This window comes from Sciurus vulgaris, assembly GCF_902686455.1.
Source record: "Sciurus vulgaris genome assembly, chromosome: 14".
NCBI lineage: Eukaryota > Metazoa > Chordata > Mammalia > Rodentia > Sciuridae > Sciurus > Sciurus vulgaris.
In genome coordinates this window covers 79459333-79477877 of record NC_136475.1, presented here as the reverse complement: position 1 = coordinate 79477877, position 18545 = coordinate 79459333, and the positions used below count along the sequence as shown (strand labels likewise).

General features: G+C 51.7%; 1 protein-coding gene and 1 long non-coding RNA gene across 4 annotated transcripts in view; one reads left to right on the top strand and one right to left on the bottom strand.

The window, feature by feature from the left end:
• Positions 1 to 18545, top strand: part of EFR3B (EFR3 homolog B) — an 80124-nt gene that overhangs the window by 48462 nt on the left and 13117 nt on the right. Inside the window, exons 5-15 of one of the 3 annotated variants that reach the window (XM_079110586.1) lie at positions 2588 to 2709; positions 9213 to 9362; positions 10661 to 10795; positions 11310 to 11388; positions 12435 to 12540; positions 12726 to 12887; positions 14435 to 14546; positions 14911 to 14962; positions 17171 to 17343; positions 17801 to 17876; positions 18335 to 18496. In XM_079110586.1, coding sequence (XP_078966712.1) covers positions 2588 to 2709; positions 9213 to 9362; positions 10661 to 10795; positions 11310 to 11388; positions 12435 to 12540; positions 12726 to 12887; positions 14435 to 14546; positions 14911 to 14962; positions 17171 to 17343; positions 17801 to 17876; positions 18335 to 18496 — 1329 coding nt within the window. Of the gene's footprint in view, positions 1 to 2587; positions 2710 to 9212; positions 9363 to 10660; positions 10796 to 11309; positions 11389 to 12404; positions 12541 to 12725; positions 12888 to 14434; positions 14547 to 14910; positions 14963 to 17170; positions 17344 to 17800; positions 17877 to 18334; positions 18497 to 18545 lie in introns of all 3 variants that reach the window. The other 2 variants (XM_079110585.1, XM_079110584.1) reach the window with 2 other exon arrangements.
• Positions 4818 to 12396, bottom strand: LOC306644056. Its single transcript, XR_013759156.1, has 3 exons — positions 11918 to 12396; positions 7425 to 7735; positions 4818 to 7138 (listed from the first exon to the last, which is right to left on the bottom strand). It is a non-coding gene; the product is annotated as an uncharacterized lncRNA (long non-coding RNA).

The window sequence follows — 18545 nt, the reverse complement described above, 5'->3', positions numbered from 1 at the left end:
GTTGAGGGAAAGAGGAAGGAGGCAAGAAAGTGGTGACTAGGGGAGTGAGATATTAATTAGCTTGATTGTGATCATTTCAATGTATATATACATTAAAACATCAAGTATGCCTTGGGGCTGGGGATGTAGCTCAGCACTGTAAAACAAAACATTAAGTACACTTTAAATATATATAGTTTTTTTTTTTTTTTTTTTTTTTTTTTTAGTTGTACCTCAACGAAGCTGAAAACAAAACAAACCCAAAAGCTGCAGGCAGCTGAGGGGCAGCTGGGCAGTGAGACCCGAGGCCTCCTCCAGGCCTGGCTGCTTTTAGGGTCTAAGTCTCTTTGTGAAATGAGAGGAATAATCTCTCTCTAACATAGAGAGTCGTTTTAGGAAATACAAGGGATGAGGTCTGTGAACTGCTTAGGGCAGTTCCTGGCATTCTGTGTTTCTTGAATCTTCATAGCTGTTAGCCATGAACTCCCAAATCAGCGAACGTAAAGTCTGGTTGTCCACTCTTCACTCTCCGGGTGTGTTCTGGAGACGCACGATCACCACACAGTAGGGACCAAGTTTCCAGTTGACTCTTTTCCCCCTCTTTACTTGTTTGTTTGTTTGTTTATTTATTTATGGGGTGCTGGGGATGGAACCCAGGGCCTTGTGCATGCGAGGCAAGCGCTCTACCAACTGAGCTGTAGTCCCGGCCCTTCCCTCTTTATTACTGGCCTCTTTAAAAAAATTTTTTTTCTAAAATGTGTACACCCTTAAACACCCAGGAAGTCTGACTTTAAGCATCCTCATATTTAAAGTAGATGGAACATAAAAGCCTTAAAATAAAAGAACATTAGTGAACACTGCTTATTTTACACATGGGAAAACCAAAACATGAAAAGAAGTTAAATGTCCCACCAAAGGTCACACTTCCAGTTAAGAGATAGACCTGCAGTTAGAACCTTCTACAGCGGCCTACCTCCTTGGTGTGAATGGACACCCTCACTGGACCAGGCTTTGGCTGTGAGTGGGGTAGCCTGGGAACAGCCTGTCGGGGGTCAAGAGCACACATGCATTCACTTAGCTTCAGCCAAACCCACCTTCAGCCTTGGCATTTGCCAAGTCTGTGGTATAACCTGGGGGATTAGGAGGCCATGCAGTCAGGGGGACATGCTTTAGCCTTGTTTCTGGAACTTACATGGAACCACCAGTTCTGTGATCACACAGATTATCAGGCTGCCTCTTCTGCATCCCCACATCAATAACGCAACCATGTCATTTGAATTTATTGCTAATATCAGAACATTCATTCTCAGGTATGCATTCTAGATGCAGCTTGGAAGGAGGGCCTCTTATCTGTATGTTGAGAGTCCGCCTGAAATAACCATTTACCATTGCAAGAACAAACATAACTGATTAGTGATGTTCATGCAAGTTGCTCATTTTTATTCAGAACAAGGTAACAACTTTTTTTTTTTTCTTATGGTACCTGGGGATGTTGCTAAGCAAGCACTCTACTACTTAGCAACATCACCATCCCTTTATTTAAATTTTTATATTGAGACAGAGTCTCACTAAGTTGTCCAGGCTGGCCTCCAACTTTTGATCCTCCTACCCTAGCCTCCAAGTAGCTGCACCCGAGTTAACAACTTTGAAGTAGTTAAATAAGTATATAGACTGATTATAAAGAGTTAATATTGTGTAAGTGCCTTAAGTAGATACTTTTAGGAAGAATAGTACATTGTTTATATATCAAACAATTGGGAAAATTAAATAATAATACATAGCAGAATAATGGAGAATATAATTTATTGTAAATCTAATTTTTTTAGAGATGTTTGGGGTACTAAATCCGCCCCCCCCCCTTTCTTTATCTATATACAGTGCTGAGAATCGAACTCAGTGCCTCACACATACTAGGCAAGCGCTCTACCACTGAGCCACAACCCAGCCCTTTATTGTTTTTGTTTTTGTTTTTTTATGGGGAGGGGGGGTACTGAATTTCTATCATTTAAACAAAATACCTTGTGAGGATCATGTTAATTTTTTTATAATTTACCTCCATTTAGTCCATGATACTTGCTTCTCGCAGACCCTGTTGAAATTAAGTTCCTATTTAGAATTGTAAATGTGCAGCGCAGTGGAATCCAGCTGATCAAGACTTACTGAACTGAAAATGGCAAACTTTAAACATTTGCTCAAATTTTCAAAAATAAAATATAATTGCATTTTTACGTCACATTTCAGGTGTTGATTTGGGGTCCCAGCTTTCACGGGTGCTTGGTGCTTTAACCCTGGCTTCCGCTCAGTTCAATATCATTCCTGACGGAAGAGTGAGCCTCCGTCATGTTCCTTTCTCTTCCCTCCTCTCCTCCTCCCTGGGGAAGGCCTAAGCTGTGTCATGGTTTCCAGCCGGGTGTAGAGAGGAACGCGGAGGATTGCAACGGGTCTCCCGCGTGTGCTTGGAGAGGCAGACCCGCGCTGGTCCCGGAGGCTGGTCCTGGAGGCTGCTCACGGAGGCTGCTCCCGGCTCACCACGCGGGGGTCTGGGGATACCCAGCGCTGAGGCAGAGCTGTCACCTCTCACGTGTGTTCTCTCCCTCCGTCCTGATAGTTCGTGAAGTTTGCCAACATCGAGGAGGACACCCCATCCTACCATCGGAGTTATGACTTCTTCGTGTCCCGATTCAGTGAAATGTGCCATTCGAGCCACGACGACTTGGAGATCAAGACCAAGTGAGTCGGGAGGGCGAGGGGCTGCTGGGCTCCAGCAGAAGTATCCAGAGGTGCTGGAGAGGCCAGCTGGGGACTGCCTGTCAGCTTTCTGTGTTGCTGGGAGGATAGAGCACCTGGTGGGACCATAGGTGGGCAGGTGGGCAGACCAGGCTTCTACCATGTGGTTCTGAAGGAAGAACCTATCAGGTCAGAAAACGGCTAAATATAAGATAATGGTCCCTTGAGCCCCATTTGAGAGCTGAGGACAGAACACCCCCCAATTCACTCCTTTGTTCAGAAGTACATGTTTTTATATACTCCAGAAACAGCCCACCCACTATCCAGCCAAATCCGTGCCCACCAGTGAAGTCCCAAGTCCTCACTCCTCCTCCTGGACCCTCCCCACCCCTCACTGCCCTCCAGCCACGCAGGCCTCAAACCCACCAGGGACACCCTGCCCCAGGCTTCTCACCTCCATGCTGTGCCTGTGGGGGAAGACTTCCTCCCTGGCTCTGCAGAGCTCACCACTTCCGGTCTGTCCAGCCTTTGCCCAGTGTGCTCTGTCCACAAGCCTGCACCCCAGCCTCCCACACGCCTGCTCCCTTCTCCACATCCTGCTCTGGTTTCCCCCCACCATGCTCATGCCCTTTTAACATGTCTTTTAATGTCCTCACTGAGTGTCTTATTGGTTGTCTGCCTCTCCCCTACTAGAATGTCAGCTCTAGAGGGACAGAAGTCCTTTGATTCACTGTTGCAACCCAAGTGCTAAAAACCCACAGCAGCAGACATTGCATATCTGTTTGTTGAATGGATGACTGAGTGAGTGAATGCTTTCAGATAAATATCTTTCCTTTTTTTTTTTTTGGTACTAGTACTAGGGATTGAACCCAGTGCCACTCTATCACTGACCTACATCTGTAGCCCTTTTTAGTTTTTATTTTGAGACAGGGCCTCACTAAGTTGCTAAAGCTGGCCGCAAACTCAGATCCTCCTGCCTCAGCCTCCAGAGCACTGGCATTACAGGCATGTGTCACCGCATCCAGCTAAATGGCTCGAATTACAAAATACACATGTATGTCCACATTCTCAAATTTATAGAGTCAAAGAAATATTACAGAAGTGAAACATCTCAAATAAAGTCACAAAGAAATTAAAATGAATGATGCTGACGTGGGTGTTTGACATGTGGGCTACAGTCAGGCTGATGAATCGGCATACATATGGCGGGAAATGGGCATTTCATTCCAGGCATAGTCCTTGGACCTGTAGATGCCAAAAAATGAGAGGTAGTTCTCTGTCCCCAGCCTGTTGTCAGCCCCTGAAGACTGTCTGCAACTGGAAAGTGTGTGAGGAAAAAGGAGAAGGGAGGGTGAGAGGGAAGGCCAGGGTCCTCAGCAACCGGACTAGGCTGGTGGAGGCAGCGAGGCTGGGGCTGAAGGGGTCACATGGCCAGTGTGCCAGGAGGAGGTCGATTCTCGTTGGGTGGTTCCAGACCCCAGCTCCATCCTTCACCACAGTAGGGCTTTAGAGGAGTCCCAAGTGCCCCTTTATGACAGCTAATGGTCTGGGTTGGAAGAACAGGAATCCAATCCCTCCAGACAAGGTTGAGAGACCCAGGCGGGTCCCAGAAAGACCACATGGCAGCTTCTGGACCTTCTCAGTCCCCACGTCCTCTCTCTTGAACCAACTCTGCACGGACTCCCTGGGGCTGTGCTGCCCAGTGCCTCTGAGGCAAGTAGGCGTGCAGGAGGAGGACCCCACCCCTGCGTTGGCTTCCTGAGTAGCCCCCTCCCTCCAGATGGCTGTGAAGAGGCAGCAAAGGCTGGAGCAGTTGGAGTGTGTCCTGAAGCAGGTGCTGCTGGGCTGGCGTGGAGCTCGGTGGCACAGCCTGTGTGAAGCTATAGGCTTGGTCCCCAGTGCTACAAAAGCAAAGCGACGCTACAGAAACAGGTGATAGGAAAGGCGGAAGACAGTCTAGCTGTCACAGGTGCTGACCACTGGAGCAGAGCAGAACCGGGGGGGGGGGGGGGGGGGGGGGAGGGGGCGGGGCGGGGTCCAGGGGACGCTGCTCAGGCTGCTGCACGGACACACACACACACACACACCCAGGCATGGTCCGCCCTGCGCTCCAACAACACTGGGAGTTTCCTGAAGTTTGCCACTGGATGCCGGGCAGTGCCGTTAGCACCACAGACTGGCACCTGTCACTCACTGGATAAGAATGGGAGATCCTCTGACCTCCACCTTCTTCCTTCCTTTCTTTTCGGTGCCCTCCCTGTGTCCCCTTTTCCTGCCATTTCATCCTCAGCCTATTCAGAGTCCTGAGTGGCAGTGGCAAGGACCTCTCGGGTGAGACAAATGACTTCTCACATTTTTTTTGAAGTACTGTACAAATTTTAATTTCAAAACGAGTCAATATCAGTCCCCATAACCCGCAGAGGCCCGAAGCTTACAGAGTGCTTTCTTATGATGAAAGTGGAAAAGGTCCTGGAGGCTCAAAGAGAGAGGACCACTGGGGTCACCCCCAGGCGTGAATGGGCCATTTCTTGCTCTGACCTCACAAAGAGCCGTTAGGAGGGAATTTTAAACATTGAGCGTAGAAGAGGCGGACTGCGACTGGGCCTTTGTCCACAGGTACAGGAAGCGATGGGTGGCAACCTGTCAGACTCTTAGGTAGTTAGTACGTTTGGTGGTTGGTGGCTGTGGCCTTTGGACGTTGGCTTTTGATTTGGGGTTTGTTTTTTTTTTTTTTTTTTTTTTTCAGCCAGCATCCTTAGCTGAGGATGTGCAGTCAGAGTAGTCAGAGTAGTATAGTGCCGTAGGGGCCAGCTGCTGCCAGGACACCACCTTCATGGACCATTACGGGGTCGTGAGGAACACTGGGCAGGGTGGTTTTACCCAGGTTGAACTAGCCTGCCATCTCCTCACTGGGACAGTGGTGGTGGTGAAAGTCCTACAGAGCGGAATATCCCCGTCCTATCTGAACTGGATATGATGATGGCCACGGAACACCAAAATGTGATCCAGCTCTTTCAGAGCATGAAGACCATTGAAAATATCTACATCGTCATGGAGTATGCAGGTGGGGGGCAGCTACAGCGCTACATCCCAGAGGCTGGTGGCATGCAGGAAGAGGAGGCCTGGAGACTGTTGGGGCAGATTGTGTCATGTGCTGCGGCCACAAGAAGGGAATCAGGAACCTAGACCTGAAGCAGAGAGCATCCTGGTGGATGCCAGAGGCAACATCAAACTCATCAACTCTGGCCTGAGCACCAGGTTCACAGCAGGGCAGAAGCTGAACAAGTTCTGGGGCACTCTCCTGCACTTGGCCCCTGAAGTCATCCAGTGGAAAGAATATGAGGGCTGCCCCCCCCACCCGTGGGCATGGAACTTGGGTATCATTCTCTATTTTCTGGTCACAGGGGGATACCTATTTGTGGCGACCACTGCTAAGCAGCTGAAGAAGCAGATTGTGCAGTCAAGGTACTACATTCCCCCAGGTTTCCAAGGTGCACAGAGCCCCATCAATCAAATCCTGATGGTGGACCCCACACAGAGGCCCACAGTAGAGCAGATAATGGGGCACCCATGGCTAAGTCAGCGTGAGGAGCATTGACCCAATCATTCTAGTGAGCCACTCCCCAAACCCTCGGATCCTGTAATTATGGAAACCGTGTTTGACATGGGTTACGATTATGACCTCAGTAATTCCTAGGTTTCCCTGCAATTCAAAAATATGAAAAGGTGATAGCTATGTATCTGATATGCCAGCACCAGATAACATGGGGGCAGGGCACTGCAAGTTCCACATGAAGCATGTGATAGGGAGGATCGGGCCTTGCCCAGGCCCAGTGGGTCCTCCCAACATGTACCCAAACAAGAGTGCCAGTGAACCTGCCCTTCCCACCGTCCCCTTGCCCCATGAGCACAGCTGCCTGGGAGGCCAAGGGCAGAAGGGCAGTGGAAGTGCCAGCTTGCCTACCATTCATCTCTGCTTCCTGTGTGCAAGGACCCCTGCTCCCAGCATGACCCTGTGTTCCTCAGGCCCAAACCCTGGACAATCCTCAGTAGGTGGGTTACAGCAGAAGGCAGCACACCCTCCCAAGATACCTCCACAGGGCAATCCCATGACAACAGCAAGGACTGGAAGAGAGTGACTCGGAGGATTGCCACCTGCATTCAACAACGGTGCTGTTGCATGCCATGCTGTTGCGGGCCAGAGTTCAGAAAAAGAAGTGGTTCCAATGAAAATGCAGAGCTGAGATAGACAAAACCAGTGGACATCCAGAAGGCCCTGAGTTCTGTGGGTCCTGACGCCATGGCACGGGCATCAGGCAGGCATGGACTCAAACAGCTGCAGGAATGAGGTGTGCCAACTGGCTCATGCTTCTCGGCTCAGATTCCAGCCAGGAGTACATCTGGATCCACCGGGAGTCTCCTCCACCCGCTCCTGCAAGAAATATCAGAGACTCTTTTCCCTGGGACACTTCCCCTGCCCTGCTCGTCTCTGTCCTTTCTCCCATGCTTCCGGGATAGCAGAAATGGTTCTTAGTAAATTTCTATTTCTTACAAATTATATAATAAAATTGATGTTCCCCAAAAAATGTTTTTAAAGGCAGATTAAAAAAGAGAAGGGGAGTCCTCAGGGCAAGAGCAGGAGCCCAGCAGCCCTCTTCTCCACCCCAAGGCTTGGCCACTGTGCCTCCCACTCCTCTGCAGTGTATACACTCACTCACCTGAGCCAGTGTAGACGGGGACTCATTTGCCTTGAGCCATTGCAGAAGGAGACTCACTCCCCTTGGCCTAGTGTAGATGGAGACTCTCCCTTTGGGCCAGTGTGGACTCATTGACTTTGGGCTGGCTGCTTTGGTCAGGAGTCCCTTTCCCGGTCTTCAGGCCCTTCCTGAGTTGTGTGGAGTGGGTGGGTGGCAGCTGTTGGAGAAGACAGGTCTGGCAAGGCAATGAAGACCCCAGAGTGTTCTCCGGCATCCTGGGTCCTGCCCGTCTGGGATGTACTTTCAGCAGAGCATTCAGGAGTGCTTTTAACCTGGGGCCAAAAATAGTAAGTGGAACAGGATCTCAGCTCACTCGTTCTCAAGTCTGGATAGCCTCTGGCGCTGGGTCTTGAATGGGGGAGGTGGGCAGAGGGTCCAGGTGTTTCCCCAGGGAATCCCTGCCTGTGGCCAGCAGCCCTGACAGGCCCTGGGCCAGGGATCCTGGTGCCATTAGGCTCCTGCCATCCCACAGTGACTGTCACCCAGGAAGTGCCAGGGTTCTACCCTGGCAACTCCACTTAAAACTGAGGCTGAAAATACAGCGGGCAACTAAACTTTTAGAAAAATGGCTCAACTCTAATAATCAGATGGATGTGAACCGAGGGCTGGCCTCGCACACTCTGGAGTTTGATCCCCACGACCAGCCACCAAACCAAAGGGTGGGGACTGAAAAAGTCACAAGATGGGAGGATCTTTCAGAGCCATTAAATGACAACAGATGTTTCAAATGAGATTCCTGGTGCTGCCAGAGGGACAGCGAGACACTGCAGCTTGTGCAGGGGGCAATACTGGGGACCTTTTGTTTCTTATCTTGTGATTTGAAGCATGATAAATATTTTATACAACAATGTCCATCATAGCATTAAAATACTAGCAAAAGATATCAGAAATAACGAAATGCCATATGGGGTCCTAGTTGAAAGTTCTTAGGGTAGTAGAACCATTCAACCTGTTTATGAAGAATTAAGGACATAAGGAAATGCTTATAACCAAATGTTATGTGGAAAAAAAGTCAATACAAATTAAATATGTCATCAGTTCTTAATTGTTATAAATTACGCACAGAAGAAAGAAGAGATGCCAAAATGCAAATAATGGTTATCTTTGAGTGGTGTTGGTAGGGGCAAATTTTTTCTTTTCTATATTTTTTATAATTAGTATAATTGTAATTACTACTTCATAATCAGAAAAAAAATTCTATTTAACACGGAAACTTCAGGCTGAGATAAGTGGGCAGTCAAAAGCACTCCTTCCCACAGGGCCAGTACAACAGGGTCTGGGGATGTGCTTTATAGGATTTCTGGTATGGTTTCTTGGTCAGCTTAGTCCCAACCACAACTTCTTTGTACCCAGACAGCCTGCAGCTCAGTGCCTCTCCCTACAGATCCACCTCCCTGCCCTAAGTGCTCCCAGCCCTGCGTTCTGCCTCATGAGTTCTCCAAAGCACTTTGAGCTCTCTATCTGGAGCAAACCCACTTGAGTACTAACATGGGGGACCTGGGATGAAGCCCTGATGGCACCAGGGCACGGGCAGCCTGGGAGTCTCCAAGACAAAGCCGGAAGACATGGTTTCCCGCCCAAGAAGTCAGCCAGCAGGTCAGGTCATCTGAGGAGGAGCAAGTGGTCTCCCTCTGCCTTTGGGTGGATGAGTGTGTCCTTAACCTTTGAACTGTGCTTTTCTCCTGGCCACAGAAACTGTGCTTCTCAGGGGAGGAGGACTTCAAAGTCCCATTCTGCCTTTCCTTGCAGAATCCGCATGTCAGGCATCAAAGGTCTGCAAGGGGTGGTGAGGAAGACTGTGAACGATGAATTGCAGGCCAACATCTGGGACCCGCAGCACATGGACAAGATTGTCCCATCGCTGCTTTTCAATCTGCAGCACGTGGAGGAGGCGGAGAGGTGAGCTGGCCAGCCCAGCAAGGCTGCCTCCTGGGTGACTGGGAAACCTTTGGCTTTGTGGCTTGTTCTATAGTCCAAAACCAGCTCCCTAGGAGCCTTGAGTCTGGTATTCTGCCAGGTGCTGTACCCCATCTGTCACCTCTGCAATAATGAAGGAAGACAGCAATGGCACTAGGTTCCCAAGGGGTGAGTGTGTGCACCAAAGGGCCAAGAGTCAGGTTACTTTTGTCTCTGGAAGCAGCAGGCCAAGGAGTTTTAGAATGCCTTTCACGGCCTCAATTACTGAGGACTTTCCCTTTGGACCTTCCTTCCTCCCTCACTTCCTGATACTATTTTGGGCCTTAAAACATGCTGCTTAGGGCTGGGGAGTGGAGGGGGACATGCTAGGGAGTGAGGCTGGCCAAATTATATTGTTATATTGCATGTACGAATATGTGACAACAACAACTACCATCTTACATACAACTAGGTTGCACCAATGTAAAAAAAGATACTGCTTGACCAGCCACAGCTGCTAAAAAATTTTTTTTTACGTTGTAGATAATTGGGTTTTAATCTTGGAACCCCTAAGTATGGGATTCATTCCCTTCCCTACTCCTCACCCCCCACCCTGGCCGACCCAGCACCCCTGCTATAGAGCAGATGGAGGGAAGGCTTGTGTTGCTGGCCAACATGGCTGTGTGCATGCTGCTGGGGAAAGATGTGCACTTGGCTTCTCACTTTCAGTGGAGCGGAGGATGCTAGAGGGGTGGGAGAAGTAAGTGTGCCCTCTGGTGGTCATTTCTGGAATAGACCCTCTCTGGCAGGCACCTGTTGTGATCTCAGGTGGGCTGAGGATGGGGTCCTGGGGCTCCTGGTTCTGTCCAGATCTGAGCCCACTCTTGGTGACTTAGGCACCATTGAGTCATGCCTGAATCAGCTTATGCCCTTCCTCTTCCTTCTTTCCTTTCTTCTTTCACTTTTCTATCTCCACCCTTTCCTCTCTTCATATCTCCTTTTTTTCCCTTTTGAAGCCTTTAGGTGCATGAGACACTCATGGTCCGCACCTCACCCAGCCCACAGTGCTCAGAGCACCCTCCCACAGTCACAGCAACTTATCCTTAAGGGTTTCCAAAAGAGAACTCTATCCCATCCCCCCAGTTTGTCCTATCCCATTTAATTTCTGACAGCCATGACGCCCTCCTGTTGCTTGGTGCAGCCTGTCAAATGAGTTCCTGCTCACCCTGTCATTGTTTGCATAAAGCCTGGCTTCCAATTTGGCATCCCATCCCTTACCTCTGTGGCTCGTGTTTCCACAGCCGGTCTCCCTCACCCCTCCAAGCACCAGAGAAGGAAAAGGAGAACCCAGCAGAACTGGCTGAGAGGTGCCTGCGGGAGCTGCTGGGCCGGGCTGCCTTTGGCAATATCAAAAATGCCATCAAGCCTGTTCTCATGTGAGTTGAGTGTTCCACCCAACCCAGCCTTCAGCCTTGAGATGTTCTAGGACCCAGCATCTCCCCACTGACACAGGGAAGAGGGAAGAAGAGAGCACAGTCATGGTGCTATGGCTAAGTCACTTCCTTTTTTGTGCCTGCGATCCCTGTGTTATTACAGCCTGCATTATAACCACAGGCACAGTTTGGGGTGAGGAGTTGATAGGAGGGCACCGAAAACTGAACAAAGGTACCCAGCTTCATTCCATGTATCCAGCTGCAGAGCCCCTGTCCTGGACTTCCCTCTAGCTCTAGGGCTACAACTGCCCCAAGGTCCTTCATGATCCCTGCTCTCAGGGCCTGCAGGGCCAAACCGTGCACACCATGGACTAATTCCATTTTCCTGTAGGCCCAGCCTCACTTACCTGGGAACTGCAAGGTGCTCTCAGGAGGTGTCACTGTCCCTCCAAGCTTACCTCTCCTTCCTAACATCACTTTGAGTTTCCCAGTCAATCCCCATGCTTTCTCCTCACAGCCATCTGGATAACCATTCTCTTTGGGAACCCAAGGTGTTCGCCATCCGTTGCTTTAAAATCATCATGTACTCAATTCAGGTACGGTGGCTCCCCCGGTCCAGGGCAGCTCTGGGAGCAGAATAGTGGAGAGCCAGATGTCTGCTGATTTCTCCTAAGGCCCTACTTTTTTTTTTTTTTTTTTTTTTTTTTTTTTTGCGCAGTACTGGGGAATCGAACTCAGGGCTTTGTGCTTGCGAGGCAAGCACTCTACCAGCTGAGCTATCTCCCCAGCCCAAGGCCCTACTTGTCTAAGTGCTGCTTTGGCGAGCTGTGGAGAAGGCCGCTTGAGTTCTATTTCTAAAAAATCATAGTCCAAAACTTTCATAAAACACAAAAGGAAAAGGTGGGTGGTGATGCCTTCCTGTATTCTCAGTGACTCGGGAGGCTGAAGCAGGAAGATCCCAGATTCAAGGCCAGCCTGGGCAACTTAGCAACGTGTCTCAAAATGAAAAGTAAACAGGGCTGGGGATGTAGCTCAGTGGTAGCGTGCCCTGGGTTCACTCCCAGTACTGCAAAAAAGAAGAAAAAGAAAAATTCCTAGAGGAAAAAAAAAAAATGAAAATCTCACCCAAAATGGGAGCCCTCAGACCACACCGTTGGCTGCTGTGGCGATGACACGCTTCCTCTCCATTTCTGTACTTAGCGTTCATGTTGTGAAACAGAGCTTGAATTGGCCCTGGTCCGTGGACCACACTTTGAGCAGCACTGGACTAAACCGTGTGGCCTCTAATGGCCCTTGCCAATAAGGCCTGGGAAGGCGGGAAATGAAAATGAAGACAATATTTTTAAATGGACTTTTAACCCCTTTTAAGTAAAAAAGGACTAGGGAAAAAGGGAAAAAGCAGGTCTTCACTAGGATTTGGCTTTGTCTTCTTGGCCCAAGGTGGGAGGGCTACAAGAAAGGGAACGTAATGTCGCCACCTGTGGTGTCCACTGGCCCTGGGACATCACTTTAGCTTCACTTTAGTTTACCCCCAGCCTCCGGTCACAGTAGAGGGTTGCCCGGGTCACCCAGGGGTTGCTGTTTGGGGACCAGCACGTCTTCCTCCCCCCAGCCGCAGCACTCCCACCTGGTTATCCAGCAGCTCCTGAGCCACCTGGACGCTAACAGCCGCAGCGCGGCGACCGTGCGCGCGGGCATCGTGGAGGTCCTGTCGGAAGCTGCGGTTATCGCAGCCACCGGCTCAGTCGGTAAGGGGATCTGAGAGAGGGAGTGAGGGCCGGGGACCCCTGTGGACAAAGAACTGCCCTTGTGGGAAAAGGCCAGGGGCGGGAGGGAGGTGTCGGGTCTGTTCTCGGTAGAAGTCGGCTGGGAAGGTGGTGGGCCGAACAGAAGGGCGCCGGTCTCGATTTCGGGCCTCGCCCCTCGCACTCAGGGCCCACGGTGCTGGAGATGTTCAACACTCTGCTGAGGCAGCTGCGGCTTAGTATCGACTACGCGCTGACCGGCAGCTACGACGGGGCGCTGAGCCTGGGCACCAAGATCATCAAGGAGCACGAAGAGCGCATGTTCCAGGAAGCGGTCATCAAGACGATCGGTGGGGAGGGGGCGGGGCCTGGAGGGGCGGGGCTCGGTGGGAGGGGAGGGCGTGGAGGGGCGGGCTCGGTGGGAGGGGAGGGGCATGGAGAGCGGAGATCGGTGGGAGGGGAGGGCTACGGAGGGCGGGGCTCGGTGGGAGGGGAGGGGCATGGAGAGCGGAGAGCGGTGGGAGGGGAGGGCGCGGAGGGGCGGAGCTCGGTGGGAGGGGCGGGGCATGGAGGGCGGAGCTCGGTGGAGAGGGGAGGGCTATGGAGGGCGGGGTTCGGTGGGAGGGGAGGGCGTGGAGGGGCGGGGCTCGGTAGGAGGGGGGGCATGGAGAGCGGAGATCGGTGGGAGGGGAGGGCTACGGAGGGCGGGGCTCGGTGGGAGGGGCGGGGCATGGAGGGCGGAGCTCGGTGGGGAGGGGAGGGCTATGGAGGGCGGAGCTCGGTGGGAGGGGAGGGCGTGGAGGGGCGGGGCTCGGTAGGAGGGGAGGGGCATGGAGAGCGGAGATCGGTGGGAGGGGAGGGCTACGGAGGGCGGGGCTCGGTGGGAGGGGCGGGGCATGGAGGGCGGAGCTCGGTGGGGAGGGGAGGGCTATGGAGGGCGGGGCTCGGTGGGAGGGGAGTGCCCGGAGGGCGGAGCTCGGTGGGAGTGGGGCATGAAGGGTTGGAGTTCGTTGGGGAGGAGAGGGTCCTGGGGCGGGAGCGGGTCACCAGGGAGCGGCGGGGCCTGGAACTTGGAGAGAGCGGGTGGGGCGCGAGCGGCGGACCGCACAAGGGATCAGTTGTAGGGTTGTCAAACATCCATATCTTGCTTGTCATGGACAGTGGGGAAAATGGAATCTGTTCGTGGTGTGCACGGTCTGGCCCGCGCGGGTCCTGAGAACACAAAACGATCTCATGGGTTTACCAGCCTGGACATCCTGCACCCTAGTCCTCATTAGGCCTGCCTGATGCTTTCAGTTTGGGGCGACTGGATGGGAGGGGGAGCTAAGGAAGAGAAAAGGAAGAAAAGAGGGAAGGAGATGGCCATGGAGAAAATGTATGTGCACCCGGATGTGGAGAACTGTAAAGCCACCCAGAGTGTGTGAGGGGTCCATCACCTTCAAAGTCTGCCTGTCTAGCACCATTTGAATTTTCCATCAACTTTGAGAAGGAGGCAGGGCAGAAGTAATGAAGCCATGGCTGTGGGTGGAGGCATGACTTGCTCCAGGGTGCCCAGCAGGGCAGCCCTTGAAGGAGCCCAGTGAGAACCTGGGACTCCTGTCCTTGTCCAGCCCTAGGGTTCTCCAGCCCCTAGAAAATGAGCCCTTACTCAATCCCAGTGAAGGAACCAGAACCTGGAAGAGCCCTCTGGCGTCCTCTATGTGCCTCCTCTTCCTTGAGAGGCAGAATCACACCCAGGCCATCCTGAGCAGTTTCTCCCTCTGGGTCTGAATTGTCCCTGGAGAGTGGGAGCCATTGGTCTCCACAGTAGTTTCTTCAGCAGAAAGGCTGCACCAAGAGTGGCCCGGCAGCTGTTGGCCTCCCCTGGGCCAATGCTCTCCACCTTCTTCCCCCTCAGGCTCCTTTGCCAGCACGTTGCCCACTTACCAGCGCTCCGAGGTGATCCTCTTCATCATGAGCAAGGTCCCTCTGCCTTCCCTGCATCATGCCATGGAGACAGGAAGGACAGGGTGAGTCCTCCACCCTCTCCCAACGTAGACTCTGCCCAGTTTCCCCTTCCTGTGTTTTCTGGCCCTGTCCTCTATCCATTCTAGCTGTGTAGGCTCTGCCCTCTCTTCTGCCTTTTTATTCCCAAATCCCCCAGCAGTGAGACCCTTGAATACCACAGCAGTTTCTCAGGCTGTCCCACATACCCACCCCTCACTGTAGGGTGAGCCATTAATTCCCTGGTCTGCTTCCTGGGAATGGAAGTCGCTGTCCTGTAACCTAACAAGCTAAGCCACATGGAGAAACTCAGCAGAGGGAGAACTGAGCAGGCAAGTATGGGCTCTCCACCTGTATCACCATCCTGGTGAATGTGTCTCTGGTCTACAGGGAGAACAGGAATCGACTGACCCAGATTATGCTGCTGAAATCCCTCCTTCAGGTGAGTCTCTCCCATCCCTATTCCTGCCCTTCCTGCACAGGACACACTCCTTCTAAGGAACCAAAAGAAGACCACCACATACAGTCATGCAGGTTTCATACTATACAAATATGCCCAGCCAAAAGGATGAGTGAGGGGCTGGAATTCAGCCTGTTTCCCATTCACTAGCCAAGCTGGACCCGGAGATCCAGGTCATCCAGAGCAGGGCAGACTCTTGCTTTTAACTTCTACAAAGGCTCGCTATCAGTCACTGGTAGCCTTATCATTCAAACCTTGTGTCCTGAGATGGCATCTGTTGGCTCCCACCATTTCCCCTCCCCAGGTCCCATCCTGGATTCCCCCTTGGCATTCAAAGCCTCTCATTTCAGCCACCATCTTTCCCTTCTCCAGTGTTTCACATACCTTTTCTTTTCGTCCCTGTGGCCATCACTGCAGTCAGACTGTCATTCTGAAACAGTTCCCATGACTGACTAGTTAAAATAAGTAGGTTCCCTAGAGAGAGTGAGCAGTGAGTGAGGTCCTGAACTCTAACAGGCTCCACAGGTGTGCTGGCGCCCAGCCTGGCCTCAACTCTGGACATCTCACAACTGCATTATTCTCACAGTTGCTCTCACCTCCATCTCTTTTCCACCATCATAAACATAATCATGAGAAGAACTTTCTAGAAATGTTCCCCATGCATTGCCCCATATTTCAGAGTGGACCTCAGTTTCCAATGCACAAACATCCAGACTTCTCAGATGGAAGTTGAAGGTCCCCAGTACCCTTTTTCTCCCTGACTCTCCATCTCACTGTTTAGTGCCTGTCTCTGATCCAGACATGCTGGTCTGGACAGATCCCCGCCTCGCTCCCACTCAAGCCTCCCCTTCCCTCTTTTCCATCCCTCACCCTTCTTGTCACTGCATTTACCATCCTCCTCCTCCTCCTCCTCATCATCATCATCATCATCACTGTGTTTTGCCCTGGCACTGCCCATGTCTCATCATCTAGTTATCTCCTTTGTCTTCATATTCCCACCATGTCTTTGCTGGGTTTACCCTCATTGATTTGTACTAGTATTTGTTAAGTTGACAGCTTGGAGCACACTCACATGCATCCCTTGTCAGTGAGCATTGATGTTCACTAGTGATACTCCCATGTTAGGCTGGATCCTTGGAGGCCTTCTGAATCATCAAAGGCATTGTTTTGCAATATGGGCTTCACCCTAAATATGCTTTGGCACTGTTGAATGCTTTGACATCGTGCATGATGGGTCTGTTTATGCCAACTGACTCTGGTCAGAAGGTCCCCTTCTCAACCCGCTAGAAGAGATGTAACCAGATAAGGTCTGTGAGTGCTCTGTGGTACTGCTGGGTGTGAGTTCTGATTCCTCCACCCAGCTGCAAGTTCTTCCACTGTCCAGTTTCTGAAACTGTCTGTACTCTTTTTTTTTTTTTTTTTTCCGTGCAGTACTGGGGATTGAACCCAGGGTGCTCTACCACTGAGCTACATCCCCAGACCTTTTTATTTTTTATATTTGAGTCTTACTAAGCTGCTGAGGCCGACGTCAAACTTGCCATCCTCTTGCCTCAGCCTCCCAAGTTGCTGTGATTACAGGTGTGCACCCCCACACCTAGACTCTACTGTTAATGAAGCACTGTGTTCATGGTGGGTGCTGGTCAGCTGTGCCCTGACTGACTGGAATGTTAGGTTTTTAGATTTCCTGCTCCTGCTTCTCTCTGGTGCTCATCCTTTGCTTGCTTTTAACACCTAATCTCCCTCACTCACATCTGCTAATCCTCCCACACATCTGCCGAGCTGCGCCAAGTAGGTTATCTACGTGGTTGTTGGAGTGTTCAAAGAAGTTGCCTGTGGCTGCCAGTCACAGTGGAACCCAAGTGTAATCCCAGCTACTTGGGAGGCTGGGGGAGGAGGTTCACAAGTTCAAGTCCAGTCTGGGGATCTTAGACCCCATCTCAAAATAAAAAATAAAAAGGTATGGGGATGTGGCTAAGTGGTAGAGCACCCTGGGTTCCATCCCCAGTACTGAAAAACATATCGCCTGTGGTGCCCAGGGATCGGGAGGGTAGGATGGAAGGAAGTCTGGCTTGGGAAATGTCTCGGAGGATGGCTGCTTTAGGCCCAGCTTCTCCTGCTGCTCATCCATCTCCTCACTGCACCTGAGAGGGACAGCGTTCCTAAGCATGCCTGCCCTGGGTTGCCTCGCAGGTATCCACAGGTTTCCAGTGCAACAACATGATGTCAGCTCTGCCCAGCAACTTCCTTGACCGCCTTCTCTCCACCGCCCTCATGGAGGATGCAGAAATCCGCCTCTTCGTTCTAGAGATTCTCATCAGTTTCATCGATCGTCATGGCAACCGCCACAAGTTCTCTACCATCAGGTGAACTTGGGAGTCTCTCCTTAGTTGATGTGTGTTGGGGCCTGTCTTCTTGACCAGTACCCTCACACCCCGGTGGGAGGACAATTCAGATCCTTGTGAGACCTACCAGGGAGTAGATCACTGATACTGACCCTGGGGTCCTGTGAGGGGAGAAGAGATCAAAAGACACTGTGCCTGGGGGCCGTGGGGGTGAGGAGGGAGGTCTTAGGTGGAAGGAAGAGGATGTGGGTCAGTAGAAACTGGAAGAATTTGGGGAAAGAAGGGGAAGAAGAGTTAATCAGGATCAAAGAGCTAAGAGAAAGGAACAGGGACTTGAGACCTTGGGAGAAAATGGAGATCAGAATTAAACTCAGAGCCAGAGGAACCCCGGAAGTCTGTACAGCTCTGGGGGTAAAGCCCAGTGACACCGTGTGAGCTCTGCTAGCCTTACACAAGGGTTCCTTCTATCCCCTCCCAGTACCCTCAGTGACATCTCAGTCCTGAAGCTGAAAGTGGACAAGTGCTCCCGACAGGACACTGTCTTCATGAAGAAGGTAAGCAAGTGGACCTGTGGACCCAACCTTCCAGCCCCTAAGTCACGGCTGACCACTGCCCCCGCCAGCTTGCCTCCCTTTGCACATATGCCTGGTCACATTACCCAGCTGCCTCCTCTGGTGTCAAGCCACAGTGGTACTCGTTGCAAAGGCCAGGGCCTGCAGCCCCACTGGTGAGCCAGTCCAGGGCCATGGCTGTGTTCTGCTCCTGAAGCTGGGCTTACGCTTTGGTTGCTGGTGTCACTGGAGTCCACTATCCCCCACAATCATGCTCTTCCCATGTTCCCTTCACTGGGCCCCTGAGGTTTGCTTTAAAGACATCCCTGCCTGAGGGTGGAAGCGGGGCATGCACAACCATCTCGCCCCTCTTTTAGTCGGTCTTCATTCCCATTCTCCTTGTCTCTCCTGTCCCCACCCCATGCACTCTGGCTGTCCCCTGCCCACACCCCTGTCCCCAGCACTCCCAACAGCTATACAGGCACATCTACCTGAGCTGCAAGGAGGAGACAAACATACAGAAGCACTACGAGGCCCTCTACGGCCTGCTGGCGCTCATCAGTATTGAGCTGGCCAACGAGGAGGTGGTGGTGGACCTCATCCGCTTGGTGCTGGCTGTTCAGGTACGGCTTGGTGTGAGCAGGACACAACGGTTAGGATTGTGGGGAGGGG